The 22083-nt window shown below is 38.1% G+C and overlaps 1 protein-coding gene and 2 long non-coding RNA genes across 7 annotated transcripts in view; all 3 read left to right on the top strand.

The window, feature by feature from the left end:
- The first annotated feature begins 3598 nt into the window (after positions 1-3598).
- Positions 3599-9213, top strand: LOC106725269. The gene is made up of 2 exons (XR_001361136.1): positions 3599-4952; positions 9050-9213. It is a non-coding gene; the product is annotated as an uncharacterized LOC106725269 (long non-coding RNA).
- A 10-nt stretch (positions 9214-9223) lies between these two features.
- Positions 9224-19815, top strand: LOC102242411 (cytochrome c oxidase subunit 7A2, mitochondrial). 4 transcript variants are annotated; one of them, XM_005861440.2, is made up of 5 exons: positions 9691-9783; positions 10771-10864; positions 11012-11101; positions 18472-18556; positions 19613-19815. In XM_005861440.2, exons 2-5 carry the CDS (start codon positions 10778-10780, stop codon positions 19669-19671), a joined length of 321 nt encoding a protein of 106 aa, XP_005861502.1. In that variant the 5' UTR covers positions 9691-9783; positions 10771-10777; the 3' UTR covers positions 19672-19815. The 4 variants fall into 4 exon arrangements, with proteins under 4 accessions (XP_014391269.1, XP_014391268.1, XP_005861502.1 ...); XM_005861439.2 differs by lacking the exon at positions 9691-9783 and adding an exon at positions 10062-10096; XM_014535783.1 differs by lacking the exons at positions 9691-9783; positions 10771-10864 and adding an exon at positions 9224-9256.
- A 1108-nt stretch (positions 19816-20923) lies between these two features.
- The window catches only part of LOC106725268, a 23580-nt gene continuing 22420 nt past the window's right edge, over positions 20924-22083 (top strand). For both annotated transcript variants that reach the window (XR_001361135.1, XR_001361134.1), the window contains exon 1: positions 20924-21272. This is a non-coding gene — a long non-coding RNA (uncharacterized LOC106725268). The remainder of the gene's footprint in view (positions 21273-22083) is intronic.

The raw sequence follows: 22083 nt of genomic DNA, 5'->3' as shown, positions 1-22083 counted from the left end.
ATAAAGTTATGCCATAAAATTTACTAAATGCATTCGCTACTGTTTAATTATACTGTAGTGCAAAGCAGTGCACCATGATTACATTTTGTATAATTTTATTTCTTCTGGACTTAATCCTCTCGTTTTTAACACAAGTTTCTGGAAATGTCTTAATTTTTTTTCTAACTTCTCAGTCAGTTTTACTAGGTTTCCATCACTGGAGAGGTCTATTCTGCATTTATCTTCTGTGCCAATCTGTACTGTGCTTCCCTCCCTCCCTCCCTCCCTCCCTCCCTTCCTTCCCTTCCTTTCCTTCCTTTCCTTCCTTTCATTTTCTTTTTCTTCCTTTTCTTTCACCAATCCTCATCTGAGGATATTTTTCCATTGATTGTTAGGGAGAGTGGAAGGGAGGGGGAGAAGACACAGAGAGAAAAACATCAATGTGAGAGAGACATCGATTTGTTGCCTCCTGCATGTGCCCCAGCTGGGGATCAAGCCTGCAACTGAGGTATGTGCCCTTGACTGGAATAGAACCCATGACCCTTTAGTCAATGGGCCAAAACTCCATTCACTGAGCCATACTGGCTAGGGCTGTACTGGTTGTTTTCTTGTCTGGCCTCAGAGCCATTATCCCTTGACCTCCTTTGGTCACCCTCCTGTGTTGGATGTGCTGTTTCCTAGTTTACTTTCTTGTTTACTGGAGCACTTCCTACAACATTTAAATATTCCTAAGAAGTGGTATATGAGAGGCAAATGTCCTGAGTCCTTACATGTCTAAAATGTTCTTATTTCACTCTCACATTTCATTGGTAGTCTGACTACATATACAATTTTAAGTTAAAAATAATTTTTCCTCAGAGTTTTGAAGACATTGCTCCACTCTCTTCTAGCTTTTATTATTGTTTTTGAGAAATTTGATTTTATCCTGGTCAGATATTAGACTTCTTTCACTGATGGTTAATTTTCTTCTCTTTTTCTCCAGTTGCTTTTTTTTTTCCTCTAGTTGTTTTGACACTGTTGTCTCTGCTCTTTCTAGAAGATGTCTTCACTGTGATCTTCCAACATGATCTTCCCGTTGAGTTTTTATAGATATATATATTTAAAAATTGTTAAGACTCCCTTTATTTTTATTGTTTCTAAAATATTTTTTAATGTTCATTCTGGAAAGCATACTAATATTTTTTTGAGGACATGTATGGAAGCATATATACAGCGGTGGACAAAAGTAGGTTTATAGTTGTGAGTACACAAAACAGTTTATTCTTGTTTTATTATATTATTTGTATTACAACTGTAAACCTACTTTTGCCCACCCCTGTAATTTTGCTTTTCATACTATTTACACTGATTTTTTGTTGTTGCTATTTTTAATTTTAGTTTTCTTTTGTTCACATAGGTGACTTTCCTTGTATATGGCTAGCTTCAACAATCTGTCATGTAAATGGACCTCAAAGAATAATTGAAAGCTCTCTTTGTGGGCAGTGCTTGACTGGTGATAGGCTTCACTTGCACAGTGCAACTCAAAAATGCCATTCAGTGAATTATTTGTTCTCTTCATGATAAAAAGCTTAATGACAAGTAGTAAATAGCTGGCAGGTCAACAGTTGTAGGTGGACTGAATTTTGAGAAAGACTGCATTAGGAATTGTTGTCAGGGACTGTTCAGTTCCTCTAGGGAAGAATTCCCTGATTGGCACAAAGAAGTGGTTGAAGGAGGGTCTGTTTATTCCTGCTTTAACTCTGTCTCTGCCTTGTCCTCCACCTCACTTTCTGTTTTCCACTTAATACATATTTCTCTACACCTGTCTGTCCCTCAGCATACTTCTTTCATCTAGTAGTCTCCCATTACTCCTGATAAAAGTTCTCTTGTCTTCACTCAGTTGGTGTTTCTCATTGGTTGAGCATTGAACCATGAAAGGTCAGGGTTCAATTTGGGTCAGGCTACATGCCCAGGTTGCGGGCTCAATCCCCAGAAGTGGGTGAGGGAGGCAGCAGGTAGATAATTCTCTCATCATTGATCTTCCTATCTCTCCCTCTCTCATCATTGATCTTCCTATCTCTCCCTATCCCTTCCTCTCTCTGAAATCAATAAAAAAAAGTTCTCTTGTCTTCAACCTGTGAGAAACAGTGTTGGGGGCGAGAGATTGTATTTGGTTGAGAGAGGTAGGGCAGAGGCTGTATAATTTTCAACTAGCCATTTTTAGGCCTGTCCCTTGGCTCTGCTCTTTGCCATAACTTTTACCTCCAAGTCAGCTTCTCAATGATCATGGGACCAATCAGCATGCTTCTCACTGATATCCCCTTGCAGTCCCTTCAGATCATTGCAGCTGCTTCTGTCCTCCTCAGTCTATCGCAACTGCTTTCTGTTTCCAGAAATCTGTTGAAATCCTATTTCTGTTTCTGTCTCCTCTCTACTTTCATTCCTTTTGGGCTCATATCTTTTTTAAAGGATGGGTTTTAGATTATCATACAGTCAACTTACTTTTTTTCTTTCAGTTCTGTGAGTTATAACTCATGTCTAAATTTTTGTAACCTTCATAGGATACTGAGCAGTACCATCAACCCCCCCCCCCCAAATTCCCTTATACTGTTCCTTTTTGTCACACTTAATCTCGCTGATAACCCCAGGCAACCACTGACCTCGTTTCCATCCCCACAGTTTTTCTTCTAGAATGCTATAAATGGAATCATACCATATGTAACCTTTGAAACTGGCTTCTTTCACTCAGCATAATGCCTTTTAGATTCATCTAAAGGTCTATCAATACCTCATAACCTTTCAATTTCTTTTCTTTCATTTTACTAGAGTGAGAGAGAGAAAAGACTCTTAGGGCCAGTTCACTATCAAACCAGAAACACCTTGAAGCACCTTGTGATTTTATAACATTTTATAATCTTTTTTCTCAGACTTACTTAAAAATTTTTATTGAATTTATTGGGTTGATATTTATTAATAAAATTATATTGGTTTCAAATATACAACATTTTATAACATTTTTTTTTAAAACTTAATGGTTTTATGCATTTTAAGTGACATTAATGGGAACTTGTCTGTTTGCCACAAGCTTTTCTATCCAGGGTAATGTGGAAGAAGACTGAACTCATCATACATCACTTTAAAATGTCAAGACTGGTATGCCACTTTGTTTCAAGGACCAGAAATGCAGAAGAAATAGCTTAACAAATATATGCAAATTTTGCAGTTGAATCAGTGGTCTAAAACAATCTCTGGAGTGTGTTGTCTTTCCTTTCACAGCAAGACTTGTAAAAGAGTGGTTTATATTTTGTCATTGTCAACTTCAGCCAGGCTTTAATCCCATGATTGTATTCTGCTCTGGTCACTGTCAACTGTGTCTAAAACAGCAGTTCTCAACCTGTGGGTCGCGACCCCTTTGGGGGTCGAACGACCCTTTCATAGGGGTCACCTAAGGCCATCGGAAAACACATAATTACATATTGTTTTTGTGATTAATCACTATGCTTTAATTATGTTCAATTTGTAACAGTGAAATTGGGGGTCACCACAACATGAACTGTATTAAAGGGTCGCGGCATTAGGAAGGTTGAGAACCACTGGAAAGGATTATGTAGGAAGAGTATGGGTTTCAGAAGCAGGTTGATCTGGCTCATATATATGTATAAACTGTATCTTCAGATCATTTAATCTCCTAAACCATTTACTATTTACTTTTCAGTAAAATGGGGATTTTAATACCTACTTGACAGATTTTGTTTTGAGGAATAAGGGAAGTGATAGATGGCAAGCACTTAGCACAAAGTATAGAAAAATGGCACTCGTGAACAATTTCCACTTCTTGTCGAATCAAATGAATTCACCCTTATCTTGAACTTTGTGCCTCATTTGATAGTTTGGGATTTTCCTTCCCTCTTCATCCTTAGCATGTGGCGTCTGTGAATAACTCTCCTGATTTTCTTCCTACTTATTTGCTCCCTAGTCTTTATATATTCCTCGGTTATGCTCACCATATAAAATGTTGGGGATTCTTTGAAATTTTGTTCTGGGCCCTCTTCTCACTTTACAAACACTCCCTGAGCAGTCTTAAATTCTCATCACTTCTTCCATCTTCACACTTACTTCATTATCTATTCTTGTGTCTTGATATCCCTCCTGAGCTCTAGGTCTTGTCTTGGATTGTCCTTGGATTTCTCAAATGTAATAAGGCCCAAACAGGAATCTCATACTAGCCTGGGGTTTCTCTTAATATCCCTCAATATAGTGAATGGTATGACCAACCACCTTATGCGTTAAGCCAGGAATCTTGCTTTCCTCTCCAACTTCCCAACCCAATAAATCACTACATTCTGTTGATTTTTAAAGGTACTTGTTATAGCTGGCTCTTTAATCCATCTTTTTATATCTCTTTGCTGCTGACTCATTTCAGGTTTTCTTTCTTCCTTGGATTACTATAATAGCCTTCTCATGGACTCTGTTCCTAGTAACTCATGTCCAATCCAGCCTTTCACAACTACCAGAATGATCTTGAAACAATTCTGATCTTGACAGTTTGCTATTTAAACTGCACCCTCAAAATAAGATTAAATATCATTGCTAAAATCTCACTCCTGCCTACCACTGTTGCCTCACACTCCAGGTGTTCTGCCAGCCAAACGATTTACAATTCCCCAAGCCATCTGTTCACCCTTTCTTCTTTGCCTCTGCATAAGCTATATCTTCTGCTTAGATTTCTCCTTACCCAAATTTTCCTCCCATGATAATAGCTAATATTTATTGAATTATATCATTTAATTTTCACAGCCACCCAATGATAGCTACTATCACCTTCATTTCACAGAAACAGGTATAGATTATGAAACTATCATATCATTATTAGCCGACAGATTCAGGATCTGACTTCCAAGTTCTTAACTACAATAATATTTTTTCTCTTTTCATTCCATTTAGGCCTCTGTTTCACAGTTTCTGCAGTAGATCATGCTTGATTCTGAATCCAGGTTATTAATCATGATTTTGCCCTGTCTGGAATACCTTTTAATCCCTACGCCATTCATTCTAATTTTACTGGACCCTGCTAAAATCCAGTTTTTTTCAAAACCTTCCCAATAACCATTACCTTTCTTAAATTTCCCATAGTAACTTTTACTATAGCAGTTACCAGAGAGTCATTTATGGCTGCAGAATAACTTACTACTATGTGTATATTATATTCCTAGTGAGAGTATATGCTCCAGAAGGTCAGAGATTCAACGTTTTCTTCTGAGCAAATTGGAAAATGTTACATTCATAGTAGGTCCTTAATAAGTTATTGTTCAACAAGGAGTGAACTTACGGTCATACTAGAGGCCCAATGCACAAAATTGGAGCACTGGGCAGGGGGCGGGGGGGCGGTCCCCTCAGCCTGGCCTGCGCCCTCTTGCAGTCTGGGACCCTTCAGGGGATATCCGCCTGCAGGCCTAAGCCAGCAGTCAGAAATCCCTCTTGCAGTCCGGGACCCCTTGCTCCTTACTGCCCACCTGCTCGCTGCTCTTTACCGCTCAGCTCACTGCTCCTTATCACTGTGGTGGAGGCGGGAGAGGCTTCCACCACCGCCACTGTGCTTGCTAGCTGTGAGCCCAACTTCTGGCTGAGCAGCGCTCCCCCAGTGGGAGTGCACTGACCACCAGGGGGCAGCTCCTGCGTTCACCATCTGCCCCCTAGTGGTCAGTGCGCATCATAGCGACTGGTTGTTCCACCGGTCATTTGATTTGCATATTAAGGTTTATTATAAAGGATGTTTTAAAGTATTTTTCATATATAAGGATTTTAGAGCCAGAGATAAAGATTAGTACAACCCCTTTAATGATGAAAAGATAAGGCTTGCAATTAGACAAATTATTTAATGGTAAAATAATATAGCAGTTAATTGACAACCAAATGTTTCCTGATTCCTAACTATATCATAATTAAAATAGGGAGTTATATTGAAATGCTACCTTTTATCTAACTAGTAGGTTTTTCTTGTTTTAATCCTCAGCAGAGGACACACTTTTATTGATTTTAGAGAGGGAGGAAAAGAGAGAGAAACATCAATGTGAGATCGATTGGCTGTTTCCTGTACTCACTCTGACCAGGGATTGAACCCAAAACCTAGGTATGTGGCCTGACCGGGAATCAAACCTGGTATATGGGACAACACTCCAACCAACTAAACCATCCGGCCAGGGCTAACTAGTTTTGATACATTAAAGTTCACATGTTGTTCTATATTGTTTTTATAAAACTGGATGTGGATTAAGCATGGTTCAGAAAAAAAAATACACATTGCATTCCCATAAAACTATTCAGGCATTTGTCTTTTTGTTTGTAGATGTTATAGGCAGGATCAAAGTAAGGGTTTGACTTTTTTTTTTTAGAAAGGTTGAGTCCCTTTGTGATTTGGTAATTTCCATCAGTTAATTGTGAAATATTTTCACTTAGTAATTTTACATCTGATGCCCACAAATTTATCTTGCTGACAACACCTAAAGTAATCATTACCTACCACATATCTAAATGTACTGCCAGTTCTGTTTTAATGTTCAAGAACCCTCTGGAGCAGTGGTTCTCAACCTTCCTAATGCGGCGACCCTTTAATACAGTTCCTCATGTTGTGGTGACCCCCCACTATAAAATTATTTTCGTTGCTACTTCATAACTGTAATTTTGCTACTGTTATGAATCGTAATGTAAATATCTGATATGCGGGATGTATTTTCATTGTTCGCGACCCACAGGTTGAGAACCACTGCGGAGGAAATAGTTTTCAAAAGAAGAGCAATGTCTAATAATTTTTCCAGTATTACAAAAGAACCTATGTTTTGGAAAGGAACCTATTTTGAAAATAACTTTTGCTTCAGAGGATGTTTACAAATCTGATAACAAATTTCAGGTGTGCCTGGGAAGATCCAGTAAAGTTTAATAGGTACCCAGGCACATTCAGCCATGTTTTTTGTCAGTGTAATCACAATTTACAGAGCAAGAGCAAGGAGACAATGAGTGAGGAACCCTGGGACTTAAAAATGTTTGAAAGGAGTACAATGAGTATTAAGAAAGATTTTTTTGAATTTTCATATTCAATATATTCTTTTGTACAGCATACTATTTATTTAACCAATATTATGTGCCAGTTACTTAGTGTAGGTGCTGGGGATACATCAATGACCAAAATAAAATAGTTTTAAGCAGAGTCATTATCTAATAAGTTCTTAAAAGGATTACTGCTGTGTGGAATATAAACTGAGTGGAAGAGCGGAAAGGAGGGAAACCAGTTTAAAAAGGCTTTTACGGGAATGCAGGCAAGAGATGATGATGGGTTGGCTTGGAGTGGCAAGATGAGAAGTGGTCAGACTCAGATTATATTTTGAAGGTGCAGCCAATACCTTGGGGCTTGAAGGAAATTTCAGAGGAGAGCACTTGGAAATGAATGGAAAGAAGAATTCCATTTTGGTTGTAATTTTGCGATGCCCATTAGACATCTAAGTGGAAATGTCTGGAGTTAAAGGGAAAGGTCAGGGTAGAGAGTTGTCAGCACACATGGTGTTTTGTGGCACCAGATGGAATCCCAAAAGGGATTAATGTTTTTTAAAAAGCTGGTATTCTCAAATTTAGAGATTTCGAGGATGAAGAAACTAGAAGTAGCAGCTGCTGAAATAGGAGGACAGAAATTGTATATGGAAGGCTCATTAAGAAAATATTTCAAACTGTAGTATACATGTTATAGTGTATTTATGGCTTATTTCCAAATAAAAAATTGGAAATATACATTGAGGGAGTGATCAAGTATGTTAAATGTTATTCATAGATGGTAGATGAAAATTGAGGTTGGTGATCCTAACAAGAGCAGTAAAAGCCTGCCCCAAATGAAAAAAAAAAAAAATTAGAAGAGGAAGGAAAGACAAGTATAAAGAAATCTGTTTTATTTTTAAGAGAAATGGGATGGTAACTGAAATCAAAGGAGGTTTATTTGTTTAATTTGGGAATGTGAGTGAATGATCCAGTAAAGAGGGGAAAATTATACTGTACTAAGTGACATGCAAATAAGGATCAGCATCTATTTTATGTGAATCTTTAGTTCTTTTTGGACAGAGCCGTAAGTGTCCTGGATCTATCACCCAATATATATCAGTTTACCCTCTTTAAGCAATCATAGGGGATTGGTAAGAAATTTACATAATCTCTTCTGAGAAGTTTACAGTCTAGTTCGCTAAGTGAAGAAATCATAAGAAAGCACATACAAGTTTAACAAATTATAGACAATCCACTTTTAAACATCTGTATGCTCCAGCTATTGGCACCTGTAACTGTCCTCCAAGATTTGTTTACACTATGTAATGCAGAGGGGGGAAGAAACCCCGTCCTTTAGTCCTAATCTAGGGAAGAGATGACTTGGATTATTTATAAATCTTAGTGGAGAGAACTTGAACTGGGGACAGGTAACTTGGTGGGTCTAACACTAAAGATCAGAATAATTTTAGTATTATTGTTTGTCTACACATTGCACCTATGCTGAACACATATGTTACCAGCTTCCTATTTGTATTGACAATGGGTTAATTAGAACTGAGTTTGTAAAAAGGTGAAAAGTCTATTGTAGTATAGGGTAGATAGTTTTACATTTACTAGTGCATACACTTGGGAGTGGGCACAAAGAATAAAGACGCTTGCAATGTAGCATTATATAAGCAAGATCGATGCAGGACACACTGACAACTTACCTGTTCAATAATTTCTTTGGCTAACAAACTTCAGTTATGGAAAGTGCCCTGTTGGACCTAAGACAGCAAGACTTAAGTTCAGATTTGCCATCCCATTCCTTGTCCCCCATTAAAAAATTCCCCCTCTTGCCCTAACCGTTTGGCTCAGTGGATAGAGCATCAGCCTGCGGACTCAAGGGTCCCGGGTTCGATTTCGGTCAAGGGCAAAACCTTGGTTGCGGGCCACATCCCGGGTAGGGGGTGTGCAGGAGGCAGCTGATAGATGCTTCTCTCTCATTGATGTTTCTAACCCTCTACCTTCCTCTCTGTAAAAAATATCAATAAAATATATATTTTTTAAAAAATCCCCCTCTTTGCAGCGTTTTCCCAGGCACAGAGAAATGAGAGAACAGCTGCCACAATCCTGGGACACTGTGGAAGAGCTTTTTTGCATGGGGGATTCTGCAGTATCCAGAGGTACAAGAAGATAAAAATGGGTATCCCAACGCAGGTCTTCACAGCATGCTCTCAGCACAAGGAACAATAACGCCCTCATAGCAGTTTCTTCGATGGAGAAAACTACCCGTGTAAGAGGAGTTATCCTTTTTGTTCCCAAATTCATCCATCTTCACAGCTTATAGTTCGGCCAACCCAGTGCTCATTCCGCCTCTAAATGGGCTCAAAGGTTGCTCAAAGGTTTACGCCTTCTCGTTCAAACTACACACACTGACTTTCTAGGATAGCGTGGTCTCACAATAATCTTATCTAAGCGAGTTACAAGAGCGAGTAACACCCCACTGCCCGCGTCTCTGGTCTCAAAAGTCGTTTGCTTTCCCCAGCCAGCCGGAGGTGTCCGACAGGCCGGGAACGAGATGAGGGGGCCGAACGGCCAGCTGGCTAGAGCGGTCACCGTGCCGCCGCTCTCGCTGTTCTTCCGCTCTCTATGGTTAGGAGCGCCAGCCTTTCCCCCGTCCAACCGGAAATAGTTAGGACCCCTGACGTTGGCGCATGCCCAGGAGGTAGTTCCGGTTCCGGTGTGACGTTAGGCATTCCGGGCGTTTAGTAGTCGCGGTTGGTGGGCAATAACTGAGCCAACATGTTGCGGAATCTGCTGGTGAGGAGCTCTTCGGCCTGCAGTCGCGATGGGGGGCGGGAGCGTTGGGAGAGGAGGCTAAGGGACCGCGACCGACTCCCAAGTCTGTTCTGAGAGGGAAGGTGGGAGAGGAGGGCGGCTTCTTGGGTCACCTTGGTCCGCGTCCTTTCTCCTGACGTTGCTTTCCCTTCGCCCCAGTCTCTGCTGGGTGTATGTAGGGAGAGGAGAAGCTGGGAAAGTGAGCACAGGAGTGTTAGTTAGATAAGCCTTGTTGTTGTTGTTTTTCCCTCGCCGCCCCTAACTCTGAGGGACTTATGAGTTTAGTAGCTCTGATGTGAGTAACCAAGGTCCGGGGGGGAAGGTTCTCATACCCGAAGCCTCAGACAGAAAGGTGTTCCTCTGTTACTGAAAGGGTGTAGGCTTCAGAGGTTCGGAGCCCCCTGAGCATCAGATTTCGGTTAGAAAAGCAAATCGTCCGGTTTCGGGTGGGACTTGAGGAGCGGTCGTGGTGGCAGTGCCGTGTCGCTTCCTGCAGACGGTCCCGCAGTGCCCTTCAGCCCTCCACCGGCTTCGCCATGTGCAATATTTCTCCAGATTTGCGAAAAGGAAAGTGAAACAGCGATCACCTTCTTCTGTAACAATAAAAAAGGTTTTACTTAGTTTTGTAATATATTTTAGAAAGTGGAATTTCTTTCATTAATTATATAATTCAACTGGATATATAATGCAGGTCTCCTTTTTAAAAGATTTATATCTTATTAAAGATTTTTTAAGAAAAATGTGATGAGAAGCATCTTAGGAACCATGCTAGTTTATTTTGAGATCAAGTAATAGATTTTTAATATGGTAGAGTATTAAATGAAAACATTTGAGTTTTATTAGTGTATTTTGTAATCATTTTTTGTTTCTGTAATATTTATTATATCAGTATGTTTTCTTCAAGAATTACATAATACTGGTTCAACTCAGGTCAAGGTCATGTTTGTTTGCTTGTTTGTTTTTGCTCAGAATTCGCATGAATTGCTTCTTGAATGTGGTCTTTGGAGACGGCAGAATGCAGTATAAAGAGCAGAGGATGGCCAACACATTGGGAAACCTGGATGTTGGTTTATAACTTTGTTACTGACAAATTGGATAGATTTTAACCCTCACTTTCCCTCTTCTGTAATTGTACAGATGGTACATGGATGGTTTTGAAGGTCTCTGTAAGCCCTAAGTCTGTTTAATATGTCTGGATTTTTAATTTCAGGCTCTTCGTCAGATTTCCCAGAGGACCATAAGTACTGCTTCACGCAGGCAGTTTGAAAATAAAGTTCGAGAGAAACAAAAGCTATTTCAGGTACTGAAATATTTTATAAGAGATTTTTACTTAACATAATATGATTACCAAAAGGTAAAGATAGGAAGTAAATCTGGAGATGTCTAGTTATTAGTGAATCTGTTGTATTTAGCAAAAGAATAATATAAGAAATTGTCTATTGATAGCTAACTGAGCATTTGCTGTATCTAGGAGGCCCTTGAGGAAGCAGAATAAATTAGGGGGACAGGGACACTTTCTTTGGAGGAATTACATCGTGTAGTTGCACAGGAATAGGCAAATAGACGATAGGAAGGGCCCAGAATATATATTTATACATCTATATATCTATCTATATATGTGTATAGATAGATAGATGTATGAATTTAATACATGTTATATCAGTGGAAAAAGTGATATCATGGGTATTGAAAAAATTGGCTATTTTAAAGGAAGAAAAGTTACATCCCTTCTATATTGTATATTAAAAGATAAATTGCAGATATAAAAGCCTCTCAAAAAAGTTAGAAGAAAATATAGGAGATACTTCTTTTTTTCCACCAGTTTGGTTGAGATATGATTGACAAAAATTCTATATGTTTAGGTTGTACCTGATTTTTTTAAGGTATACAATCTGATGTTTAATGTATCTGATGATTACCACAATCAAGTTAATTAACACATCCATCACCTCATGTAGTTATTTTTTGGTGTGGTTGTGTAGAGCACTAAAGAAATACTATCTTAGCAAATTTCAAGTATACAATACAGTATTACTAACTACTATAATCACCATAGGAGATTATTTTATATAATTGTAGGGGTGGGAAGAAGGCTTTCGAAGGAAGCTTTAAAGGAGAAAATTGGCAAGGTTTGGTGACATAAACATTTTAAATGCATTTAGGTTACAAAAGGCAACTGACAAATTGAGAACAAATTTTAAAAATATAACAACTGTTTCAATGCAAATAAAAATTACAAGTTCATAACACCCCCCCCCCCCCCGCCCTCTACAATTATCAAATGTTTAGAAAGCTTTAAAATAGGTTATGTTAGCTAGGTGTGGGAGATAGGTACATTCAATACTACTACCTAGCATGTATTCAAACACAATACTTTGATACATGCTAGATAGTAGTATAATTAATACAACGTTTAAGAGAATATTTGAAAGTATTATTAAAAACAAATTACATACCCTGTCATCTAGGACTCCCACTTTTAAGAATCATTCCTACAGACATGGTAGCATAAATATTTACAAATAGGAAAAAGGCTATTCATTATGGAATTTTAATTTCAAAACACCCCAATAATCTAAATACCCATTAATAGAGGACTGGTTAATTCAATTATATTTTTGTACAGTGGAATGCTAGTAACTATTAAAAAGAATGAGGTCAGTTTAAATGGACTACAAGAAAATGCTTTTTAAGATATCATAAGCAAAAAATAGTATGTGGCAAATGATTATATAGCATAACCTCATTTTGTATTTTAAGCACATAGATATATAAATTAGAAGATATGACAATATAAGCATTAAAAAAAATTTTAAGGATATGCACCATATTGTTAATAGGTGTTTCTCATGAGGAGAAACTTAGTGAGATAGAGTAGTTTACCTTTGTAAGTAATCTACTTGATTTTTTGTTTTTGTTTTATTGTGATCTTTGGTTTTTTGCAAATAAAATTTTAAGTGATAAAAAGTTGGACCATCTATACTACATAAAAATAGAATAGTTACGTTTAACAAATGTATTAAATATTTACTCTATGACAGATGCTGAACTAGGCATTGAGGCTATAGATTTAGGGTTATAAACAAAAACCCCTTCCCTTTTAGAAATTATTTATTTACTTTTTTTAATAATTCTTTATTGTTGAAAGTATTACACATGTCCCCCTTTTTCCCCCATTGACCCTCTCCAGCCTGCCCCCACCCCTGCTCAGGCCCTCACCACCCCTTTGTCTGTGTCCATGGGCCATGCATATATGCAAACAAGGTCCTTGGTTGATTACCCCCACCCACCAACTGTCCCCCGCCTGCCTTTCCTCTGAGATTTCGCACTCTGTTCCATGCTTCCATGTCTCTGGATCCACTATGTTCATCAGTTTATTTTGTTGCTTAGATTCCACATATAAGTGAGATCATGTGATACTTGTCTTTCTCTGACTGACTTATTTCACTTAGCATGATACGCTCCAGGTCCCTCCATGCTGTCTCAAAGGGCAAGAGACTCCTCATTTTTACTGCTGCTTAGTATTCCATGGTATAAATGTACCACAGCTTTTTTTATCCACTCATCTACTGATGGGCACTTGGGCTGTTTCCAGATCTTAGCTATTGTAAATTGTGCTGCTATGAACATAGTGGTGCATACATTCTTTCTGATTGGTGTTTCAGGTTTCTTAGGATATATTCCTAGAAGTGGGATCCTTGGGTCAAATGGCAGTTCCATATTTATTTTTTTTGAGGAAACTCCATACTGTTTTCCATCATGGTTGCACCAGACTGCATTCCCAATAGCAGTGTTCTAGGGTTCCCTTTTCTCCACATCCTCGCCAGCACTTGTCACTTGTTGATTTGTTGATGGTAGCCATTCTGACAGGTGATACCTCATTGTCATTTTAACTTTCATCTCTGATGATCAGTGACTTTGAGCTTTTTTTCATGTCTCTTGGCCATCTGTATGTCCACTTTGGAGAAGTGTCTATTTAGGTCCATTGCCCATTTTTTAATTGGATTGTTTATCTTCCTTTTGTTAAGTTGTATGAGTTCCTTATATATTTTGGATATTAATCCTTTATCAGATGTATCCTTGCCAAATATGTTCTCCCATAGAGTGGGCTCCCTTTTCGTTTTGTTATTGGTTCCTTTTGCTGTGTAGTTTTTTATTTTGATGTAGTCCCATTTGTTTATTTTCTCCTTAGTTTCCTTTGCCCTAGGACAGTGATGGCGAACCTATGAACTCATTTTTTTTGGTTGATTTTTCTTTGTTAAATGGCATTTAAATATATAAAATAAATATCAAAAATATAAATCTTTGTTTTACTATGGTTGCAAATATCAAAAAATTTCTATATGTGACACGGCACCAGAGTTAAGTTAGGGTTTTTCAAAATGCTGACACGCCAAGCTCAAGGTTTGCCATCACTGCCCTAGGAGATGTATCTGTAAACATATTGCTATGAGAGATATCTGAGATTTTGCTGCCTATGGTTTCTTCTAGGATTTTTATGGTTTCCTGACTTACATTTAGGTCTTTTATCCATTTTAAGTTTATTTTTGTGTATGGTGTAAGTTACGGCTAGTTTCATTTATTTTGCATGTATCTGTCCAATTTTCCCAGCACCATTTATTGAAGAGACTGTCTTGACTCCATTGTATGCACTTGCCTCCTTTGTCAAATATTAATTGAGCATAATGGCTTGGGTCGATTTCTGGGGACTCTGTTCTGTTCCATTGAAATATATGCCTGTTCTTATGACAGTACCAGACTGTTTTGATTACGGTGACTTTGTAGTATAATTTGGAATCTGGTATTATGATTCCTCCAAGTTTGTTTTTTTCCCCTCAAGATTGCTGCAGCTATTCAGGATCTTTTTTGATTCCATATACATTTTTGGAGTATTTGTTGTAGATCTATGAAATATGCTATTGGTATTTTAATAGGGATTGCATTGAATCTTTAGGTTGCCTTGGGTAGTATGGACATTTAAATGATGTTGATTCTACTAATCCCTGAATACGGTATATACTTCCACTTGTTTATATCTTCTTCTATCTCTTTTTCAACGTCCTGTAGTTTTCCGAGTACAGGTCTTTTGCCTCCTTGGTTAAGCTTATTTCTAAGTATCTTAATTATTTTGTTGCAGTGGTAAATGGGATTGTTTGTTTAGTTTCTCTTTCTGAGAATTCCTTATTGGTGTATAAAAAAGCCATTGATTTTTGGGTGTTGATTTTGTATCCTGCTTCGTTGCCAAATTCATTTATTAAATCTAGTAGTATTTTGTTTGAGTCTTTAGAGTTTTCTATGTACAATATCATGTCATCTGTGAATAATAAGAATTTTACTTCCTCCTTTCCAGTTTGGATGCCTTTTATTTCTTGTCTGATCGCTGTGGCTAGGACTTCTAGTACTATCCTCCTATATAATAAAAGGCTAATATGCAAATTGTCCCCTTGACTGGGAGTTCGACCAGGGGGCGGGGCCAGCTCGACAATGGCCCATGGCCCCTCCCCTGTGCTGGCCCTGCCCCAATCGCTCCCCCCTACACACACACACCCACCACAATCGGAGGTGGGGCTGGCTGGCCAACCTCCTGCATCCCCTCCCCGCAACTGACCCAGCCAGATTGGCCCCAATCGGGGCGGGCCTGCTGGACCCCACCCATGCACAAATTCGTGCACTGGGCTTCTAGTGTTGAATAAGAGTGGTGAAAGCAGACATCCGTGTATTGTTCCTGTTCTTAGGGGAAGTGCTTTTAGTTTTTCCTCATTGAGTATGATGTTCGCTGTAGGTTTGTCATATATGGCCTTTATCATGTTGAGAAGTGTTTCCTCTATTCTCACTTTGCAGAGAGTTTTTATCAAAAATGGGTGTGGATTTTGTTGAATGCTTTTTCTGCATCTATTGATATGATCATGTGATTTTTGTCTTTCAGTTTGTTTATGTGATGTATCACATTTATTGATTTGCAAATATTGTACCAGCCTTGCATCCCTGGAATAAATCCCACTTGGTCATGATGTATGATCTTTTAATATATTACTGGATCTAATTTGCTAATATTTTGTTGAGGATTTTAATATCTATGTTCATCAGGGATATTGTCCTGTAATTCTTTCTTTGTAGTGTCTTTATCTGGTTTTGGGATTAGGATAATGCTGGCCTCATAAAAAGAACTTGGAAGTGTTCCTTCCTCTTGGATTTTTTGTAATAGTTTGAGGAGGATAGGTGATAGTTCTTTGAATGTTTGGTAAAAGTCCCCTGTGAAGCTGCCTGGACCTAGGCTTTTGTTTGCTTACTGCTTCTAGTTCATGAGTTGTTATTAGCCTATTCAGATTTTCTGATTCTTCCTCATTCAGTTTTGGGAGATTGTATTTTTCTAGTAATTTGTCCATTTCATCCACATTGTCCCGCTTGTTGGCATATAGTTTTTCATAGTATTTCCTTACAATTCTTCTATTTCTGTGGTGTCATTGGTTACTTCTCCGCTTTCGTTTCTGCTTTTATTTATTTGGGTCCTCTCTCTTTGTTTCTTTGATGAGTCTGGCTAATGGTTATCAATCTTGTTTATCCTTTCGAAGAACAAGCTCTTGGTTTATTGATTTTTCTGTACTGTTTTTTTAATCTCTGTCATTTATTTCTGCTCTTATCTTTATTATTTCTTTCCTTCTACTTACTCTGGGCTTTTCTTGAGTTATTTAAGTTGTAGGGATAAATAGTTTATTGTTAATTTTTCTTGTTTTTATTTATTTATTTATTTATTTATTTATTTATTTTGAGGTAGGCCTGTACTGCTATGACTGCTTTTGCTGTTTCCCAGAGATTTTGGGTTGTTGTGTGTTCATTTTCATTTGTTTCCAGGAAGTTTTTGATTGCATTCTTGATCATGTTGGTAACCCATTCATTGTTTAATAACATGCTATTTAGCCTCCATGTTTTTGGGTGTTTTCACTGGAGTTGATTTCTAATTTCATTCTATTGTGATCTGACAAGATGCTTGCTATGACTTCAATCTTCTTGAACTTGTAGAGACTCATTTTATGTCCTAACATGTGGTCTATCTTTGTGAATGATCCATGTGCACTTGAGAAGAATGTATTCTGCAGCTTTGGGGTGAAATGTTCTAGAAATATCAATTAAATCCATCTGATCCAGTGTGTCCTTTAGAGTCACTGTTTCCTTGTTAAGTTTTTGTCTGGAAGATCTATTTAGTGTAGTCAGCGGGGTGTTGAAGTCTTTTTATATATTTAGGTGCTCCTATATTGGGTGCATATATGTTTACCAGGGTAATATCCTCTTGTTGGATCGTCCCTTTAGTATTATGTAGTGACCTTTGTTGTCTCTTGTGATGGCCTTCATTTTGAAGTCTGTTTTGTTGGATATGAGTATTGCTACTCCAGCTTTTTTTTCTTTTCCATTTGAATGGAAAAATTTTTTCCATCCCTTCACTCTCATCTTGTGTGTGTCTTTTGTTCTGAGGTGGGTCTCTTGTAGACAGCATATAGTTGGGTCATGTTTTTGTATCTATTCAGCTATCCTACACCTTTTGATTGGAGCATTTAATCCATTTACATTTAAGGTTATTATTGATAGGTACTTATTTATTGCCATTTTAATTCTGTATGGCTAGGTTTCTCTCTCTGGTTCTTCTCATTACAGCAGTCCATTTAGCATTTCAGGTAATGCTATCTTGGTGGTGATGTACTACTTTAGCCTTTTTTTTTTTTTTTTTTAATCTGGGAAGCTCTTTATTTGACTATTTTGAATGATAGCCTTGCTGGATATAGTAATCTTGTTCTCAGATCCTTGCTTTCCATTACATTGAGTACTTCATGCCATTCTTTTCTGGCCTATAGAGTTTCTGATGAGTAATCAGGTGTCAGCCTTATGGGAACTCCTTTGTAGGTAACCTTTTCTTTTGCTGCCTTTAAAATTCTCTCTTTGTCTTTAATTTTTGGCATTTTTATTCTTGCTTGGGGTTCTCTGTGCCTTCTGAACTTGTGTGACTTTTTCCTTTACCAGGTTAGGGAAGTTTTCTGCCATTATTTCTTCAAACACATTCTCTATCCCTTTATTCATGCACTCTTGGTATTCAAGTATTGTTACATTTCACGTTGTCCCACAGCTTCCTTAAGCTGTCCTGTTATTTAATTGATTTTTCTTTTTGGTTCTCTGATTGAGTGATTTTTTTCAACCCTTCTCCAGGGAGTCTTCCATTGATTACTCAGGAAGTTTTTCTGTATTTTAGTTGTAATTCCAGTTTGATCCTGGGAGCATGTCCATGTAGCATCCAATTACTCCGCCACCATTTTTAATCTCTGCCTTTATTTTAAAGAATAAAAAAAATCTTCTCTTTGAATCTAAAATGTGATGATTACTAATATTTGTAATTAAGTTGATGAACTCAATGAATATATTTTCATATCATTGACATTTGTATTTTATATATTCCATGGAAAGAACATCTTTATTGGATCTCAAATTAACTTTAAAAGAAAGTGTTGACTTTAGAAGTTCTTATTTTAAAAGTAGTGGTAGGAGTAGTAGTAGTTGTAGAGAAAAATCAGGAAAATTGTAGTTCTTTTTAATTTTGAAATTTAAAATATTTAAATTCTAGCCACTTAATTTTATATGAATGGATTAATCTTTTTATTAATATTATTATTTTTTTTAACTTAGGAGGATGATGGAATTCCAGTGCATCTAAAGGGTGGGGTAGCTGATGCCCTCCTGTATAGAGCTACCATGATTCTTACAGTTGGTGGTAAGACATTTGGAATGCTTGGTTTATAGAAAAGTAATAGTAAGGATAACTAACAATTTCATTGCTTTTACTATACCAGTATTTTTAAAATATTATTTCTTATTAAATTCATTGGGATGTCATTCATTAATATTATATATTTCAAGTATACAATTTTATAATACATCGTCTGTATATAGCATGCTATGCTGGTATTTTAACACAGGCACTCTTTCTCTAGAATCTGAGATCTTACTGCTTTGCTCTAAGGATTCAAGAGGGTGATTGGTACATATTGTATAAGAACATTTTAATGTCTTTAACAAATAAACCAGTAAAGTTTGATGATTGGCTTTCCATGTGCCACTGGTGGCCCTGCAGGCCTTTGGAGGAATCGAAGGCATCTACTCTACCCCATCTCCTGTAAGGGGCTTTTAAACATTTTGTGATACATAATAAAAAAAATTTTACATCTCAATTTTGTACACACTTATTTATGACAAAACCAGTGCAGACCAATACTTATTATTATATGCAAAGTGCTTTGACATTTTTTTCTGTGGATTGGGCAGGTCCATTATTCAGTATTAGCAGTGTAATACACAAATTGGTATAGTAGGAGCAGAGTTATAAATTTCTAGTTATTAGCTATTCTTGGTTATTTTAAAATTATATATCATGTTCCTTGGTTTTACATTGGCAATACACTTTAGGGAAAGCTTGTGTATTTTTACCTCTTGTTGGTTTTTTAATCATTCTTAGCTTTCTCAGGCATTCTTAGATGAGTATGGAAATTATCTTTATATATGTTCTTAATTTTATTTAAACATTTTTGTTTTTAAGATGACAAATACATTATTGCACTGTCTAGCACTTTGTGTAGAAGTTAAGTAATATTGAAACTAGAATAAATATTAATATACAGGGTGACTTAAAAAATGTATACACATTTTAATAGCTGATAGGTCAATTTTGAAAATGAAATTAAAATGTATTTTAATAAACACTGCCTGTATAATTATTCAAAGTATGCGTATACATTTTTAAGTTCTTCTTGTGTTTCTTTTATTTTTTTAGGAACAATTTATGCCATATATCAGCTGGCTTTGGCTTCATTTCCAAAGAAGCAGGGTTGACTTCAGTTATCCTCCCAGCAATCAGCTGGTTCAATTTCATTCAGCTCTCTATGGACCAGTAAGCTGACAATAACTGAGTTCTTCTTTGGGATCAATATTTATTGACTTGTACTAACTGCCACCAATAAAGCAATCTTTACCATGCTTTGTCTTATTTTATCACACTTTAATATAAATATACCAATAATTATTAGCTTTTGGTCAGTATTATAAATTTTAGATAAGGAGCAAAAAATTATTCTTTTGTCATTAAGGTTGTATAAAGTACCATAGTGATTTTTTTAGTGAAATTTTATTTTTAGCAGCTCAGAATTACACAATGGAATAACCTTCAGCTTTAATTGAGCTTGAAGTCCTGCCCCCAATCTACTATATCCTGGGATATGCTAATACCTGACGTTAGTGGAAGCAGGCTATTTTCGGTGCATGGGGTTCAAGTTTTTTGTGTGTTTTTTTCCCTTTATTAGCTATGTGAATGTATAGTTAAATACTGGTTGTAATCTATGGTTTAGATTTAGGCTTTAGTAGAGTAACTGAAATAATTTAGTGTTTATTTTTTTCATACTCAGAATGGGTTTCTATTGTGTTTCTTTAATCATAACATAAAGTGTAACTTTCCTTAAATACTTAGTTCATTTCTAAAAGTTATCTTCTCAGGGAAGATTAAGGAGTTAGACTTTGCCATCTCTGCAAGGTGTACATTTATAACACTATCTAAAGATTATAGTCTAGATGCATCAGATCTAGGGGAAATCTGTGAGTGAGGGTTGTATAATAAATTGCAGTGTCTGGATGAAATTGATAAAAGTAATGTATTTAGAAAATTGAGTCAAATCTGAAATAGCCAAACTAAGCCTTTTCCTATTAAAACATTGAGGCTTGGGCTACATATCCATCTCAAAAGGTACCTAAGGAAAGGTTTTTCAGTCTTGAATCTTCAAGGTTGGAAAAGGTTCTTGGTAGCCATATTATAAAACCGGCCACAAAATGCATGAATCTTATATCTATCATCAGCAGAGAACACTGCTTTTGAAGGGAGTGGAGAAAATACCATTAGACATTTCTAAATGCTGAGAAAGTTCTTAAGATGGTCTGGTATCTGGTTCAATTCAGTGATTCAGAGCTATAAAGCAATCATTGATAATATTTTAAACTAGAGGCCCGTTGCACGAATTCATGCACCAGTGGGGTCCCTCAGCCTGACTTGTGGGGTCGGGCTGAAACCGGCTCTCTGACATCCTCCAAGGGTTCCTGGATTGCAAGAGGGCACAGGCCAGGCCAAGGGACCCCACCGGTGCACGATTGTGGCCGGAGAGGTATGCGGGAGGTCAACCACTAGGTCAGACACTTACCATATTAGGCTTAGAGAGAGAGAGAGAGAGATTGTAATTCACAGTGCAGAATGCTCAGCACACACTTTCCCTCCAGCCCCTGGTCTTGGAGACCTCATGTCCTTCCAAGGCTCTGCTCACCCTCTTCAGCTGCCGCCCGAAGTAAATTGCATCGTGTGCGTGGAAACCCTTTGCAGGCTCCATGGGTGTGTCTTTACTTCGCTGCAGTTCTGATTACTCCAACATAAGGAGAGACACCCTCATTATCAGGTAGCACCATCGTGGTAAGACCCCTGCTCAGCCTACTACAGCGGTTTTAAATAGCCCATGGGTCGCCCTAGATGGGTTTGCTCAGTGGGTAGAGCCATGGCCTGCAGACTGAAGGGTTCTGGGTTCAATTCTGGTCAAGGGCACATTCCTGGGTTGTGGGCTCAATCCCCAGTAGGGGGAGTGCAGGAGGGAGCAGATCAGTTCTCTCTCATCATTGAAGTTTCTATCTCTGCCTTCCTCTCTGAAATCAATAAAAATATAATAAAAAAATAAAAATAGGCCATGAATCAAATGCTGCTCTTTATCCATCCAGTCCTCCCTCACTCTCTTTTCCCCCCCCCCCCCCCCCACCCACTCTGCTGGGGTCTGTAAAATGGGGTCAGGATTTCTGCTTCCACACAGCCCTCCTTCTCTGCCCATCTCTGTCCCCAGTCATGTGGGGTCTCTCCCTCTGTCCTCTCCATATAACTTGGTGGGCCCTGCTCTGCCCCCCTCTTGTGACCTGTCTGCAGCCTCCCCTGGGTGGAGCTCCCCAAAGGCGGGGCGTGGCTGTGTGGGGCGGGGCTATACAGGGTGAGCTCAGGCTGGGTCTCGGAGGAGAGCTGGGGTGAGGGACACAGGGAGGAGGGAGGGACGTGGAGCCTGTCCCGTGGGAGAGGCAGTGGGCTCCTCCACTCAGCAGCTTTTCTAGGCCCCTGCACAGCTGTCGCCCTCTGCCCTTCACTACCTCCCACTTCCTTTCAAGTTTTGGACTCGGTTTCTCCGACTCAGCCCCGCCCCAAGAGCCCGAGGCTGCCCCTTGGCCTCTGGC

The sequence above is a fragment of the Myotis brandtii genome, unplaced genomic scaffold (assembly GCF_000412655.1).
Source record: "Myotis brandtii unplaced genomic scaffold, ASM41265v1 scaffold151, whole genome shotgun sequence".
Classification (NCBI taxonomy): domain Eukaryota; kingdom Metazoa; phylum Chordata; class Mammalia; order Chiroptera; family Vespertilionidae; genus Myotis; species Myotis brandtii.
Note: the sequence above shows the minus strand (reverse complement) of the source record. Positions and strands in the feature narration are given on the sequence as shown.

Coding starts and splice junctions, on each gene's coding strand:
- LOC102242411 (XM_005861439.2), top strand. CDS start 10,077: ATGAGTTTAGTAGCTCTGAT. Junction 10,097..10,770: donor ATGAGTTTAGTAGCTCTGAT/GTGAGTAACCAA, acceptor GTTTTTGCTCAG/AATTCGCATGAATTGCTTCT. Junction 11,102..18,471: donor AGAAACAAAAGCTATTTCAG/GTACTGAAATAT, acceptor TTTTTAACTTAG/GAGGATGATGGAATTCCAGT.